Below are 2,842 nucleotides of genomic sequence, written 5' to 3'. Positions count from 1 at the left end.
ATACTTAACTACAACAAATATCACATACTTTAAGACTTTTACTCAAGTAATATTCCTAAAGGAGAATTTAACTTTAACCAAATTCAATTTTTGGTAAGATACTTGTACTTTTACTCAAATATCACTTTGTGGTACTTTATGCAACACAGCAAAGACGGTTCAAACTACAAGCAGTTGAAGATAAAACTATGAAAGTGAAAATAAAATTGGTTTAAAGTTTTGTCAAGTCAGAGATGTTAAAAATATTATTTGTGTTATACAGGAGGCAAAATGTGTTATTTTTGCTTTTGATAGTTTAATTATCACTACTTTTATAGGTTCTGTATGTTGTATTCATTAAATGCAGCAAAATAAAGTATTTCAAAGGTAACAGAKCTTTGTAATACTTGGTTTATTTACATAATGACTTTAAATGCYGGATGTTCGGCCCCTCAGCTGTTCAGATGAATAGTCCTGCTCTAAAAGATAAATCAGGTTTTTAACTGGAGATTAGAAAATGAAGGTTTTCTGAAAAATGTTGCATTTAATAAAAATTAACCAAACTCTCCTGATTTCTCCTCCCTGTTCTTCCGGCTGCAGCTCTCTTCCTGTAGGTCTCGTCGTCCTGCAGATTTTATTCCCTTCTTAATAAACAAACGTCTGAACGTTCAGGCTGATGTTTGCAGATGAGATGAAATCAACCAGCGTCATGCTTTCGTCTCGACTGTTTCCAGGTTTTAAAATCTGCTGCGGCTGTTCAGAGAAACGACACAAAGATCAAAGAAAAACCTTTTTAATCTCTTTGTTCTGTGTGTTTTTATCTCCACAGAGAGATTAAAGCTCCTGAGAGGCTGGAGGTGGATCCCAGCAGATCTGTCAATGTCTTCAACATCGTCCCACAGCGGGGCGGCGCTGAAGGCCCGCTGCAGACCCCCAGAACCGGTCCAGGTCCTCCCACTGCTGAGGGACAGCTCTCTGAGGAGTTTGTGGACGACTCCGAGGTCCCACCGCTCATATAAGGTTTCTTTAAACAACAACAAATAAACAAATAACTTCCTGCAGCAGCTGAAACTCTGATGGACTAATTCAGATCATCAGTTCTGTAMAAACTAAATGTGATCAGAAAGTTCATTTCAGTTCATTAAAGGGGCAATATCATGTAAAATCAACTATTTTGAGTTTTTTATCATGTTATAATGTTATACTCTCATAAAAACAGGCCCAAAGCCTTGCTCTGACTCATTCATACATGTTTGAGAAATCCTGCAGTGTTTTTATGAAGCCATGCTGAGGAGCAAAACGACAGGTGGGGACCAGAAACACCTCTGGGACGTGTCTTTATGTCTCCATTTGTATCATAATTGTGACGCAGGATTCTGTGACCTATATTTTATCAATGTGATCAATTTTTTCCTCAAAAACCTGTTGTATAGTTTATCAGGTGAGATCTGTATTCTGCCCTCTGGTGGATTATCAATGTACTGCGGAAGTGGAACTTCTTTTTTTTTTGTTCGGGTTCTGGGTGGAGCTTTGGTCAGGGTCTGGGCGGAGCTGTGTTTGGGGTCTGGGTGGAGCTTTCGTCAGGGTCTGGGCGGAGCTTTGGTCAGGGTCTGGGCGGAGCTTTGGTCAGGGCGGAGCTTTGTTTGTGGTCTGGGTAGAGCTTTGGTCAGGGTCTGGGAGGAGCTTTGGTCAGGGTCTGGGAGGAGCTTTGGTCTGGGTGGAGCTTTGGTATGGGCGGAGCTTTGGTCAGGGTCTGGGTGGAGCTTTGGTCAGGGTCTGGGTGGAGCTTTGGTCAGGGTCTGGGCAGAGCTTTGGTCGGGGTCTGGGCGGAGCTTTGTTCAGGTTCTAGGTGGAGCTTCGGTCAGGGTCTGGGTGGAGCTTTGGTCACGGTCTGGGCGGAGCTCTGGGTGGAGCTTTGGTTGGGGTCTGGGCGGAGCTTTGGTCAGGGTCTGGGTGGAGCTTTGGTCAGGGTCTGGGCAGAGCTTTGGTCAGGGTCTGGGCGGAGCTTTGGTCAGGGTCTGGGCGGAGCTTTGTTCAGGTTCTAGGTGGAGCTTCAGTCAGGATCTGGGTGGAGCTTTGGTCACGGTCTGGGCGGAGCTCTGGGTGGAGCTTTGGTCGGGGTCTGGGCGGAGCTTTGGTCAGGGTCTGGGTGGAGCTTTGGTCACGGTCTGGGCGGAGCTCTGGGTGGAGCTTTGGTCAGGGTCTGGGTGGAACTTTGGTCAGGGTCTGGGTGGAGCTTTGGTCAGGGTCTGGGCAGAACTTTGGTCAGGGTCTGGGCAGAACTTTGGTCAGGGTCTGGGCGGAGCTTTGGTCAGGGTCTGGATGGAGCTTTGGTCAGGGTCTGGGCGGAGCTTTGGTCAGGGTCTGGGCGGAGCTTTGGTCAGGGTGTGGGCGGCGTTTTGGTCAGGGTGTGGGCGGCGTTTTGGTCAGGGTCAGGGCGGAGCTTTGGTCAGGGTCTGGGCGGAGCTTTGGTCAGGGTCTGGGCGGAGCTTTGGTCAGGGTGTGGGCGGCGTTTTGGTCAGGGTGTGGGCGGAGCTTTGGTCAGGGTGTGGGCGGAGCTTTGGTCAGGTTCTGGGCGGAGCTTTGTTCAGGGTCTGGGCGGAGCTTTGGTCAGGGTCTGGGCGGAGCTTTGGTCGGTGTGGGCGGAGTTTTGGTCAGGGTGTGGGCGGAGCTTTGGTCAGGGTCTGGGCGGAGCTTTGGTCGGTGTGGGCGGAGTTTTGGTCAGGGTGTGGGCGGAGCTTTGGTCAGGGTCTGGGCGGAGCTTTGTTCAGGGTCTGGGCGGAGTTTTGGTCAGGGTGTGGGCGGAGCTTTGGTCAGGGTCTGGGCGGAGCTTTGTTCAGGGTCTGGGCGGAGCTCAAACATC

General features: G+C 49.3%; 1 protein-coding gene across 1 annotated transcript in view; it reads left to right on the top strand.

The window, feature by feature from the left end:
* The window catches only part of dnaaf11 (dynein axonemal assembly factor 11), a gene marked incomplete in the record, with an annotated part of 19,096 nt that extends 17,952 nt beyond the window's left edge, over nt 1–1,144 (top strand). Inside the window, 1 exon segment of the mRNA XM_014022010.1 lies at nt 809–1,144. Within this exon segment, the coding sequence (XP_013877464.1) occupies nt 809–998 (190 nt within the window).
* Between the last annotated feature and the right edge of the window lie 1,698 nt (nt 1,145–2,842).

This window comes from Austrofundulus limnaeus, unplaced genomic scaffold, assembly GCF_001266775.1.
Source record: "Austrofundulus limnaeus strain Quisiro unplaced genomic scaffold, Austrofundulus_limnaeus-1.0 Scaffold315, whole genome shotgun sequence".
Taxonomy (NCBI): Eukaryota; Metazoa; Chordata; class Actinopteri; order Cyprinodontiformes; family Rivulidae; genus Austrofundulus; species Austrofundulus limnaeus.
This window is presented reverse-complemented; position numbering and strand designations above follow the sequence as displayed.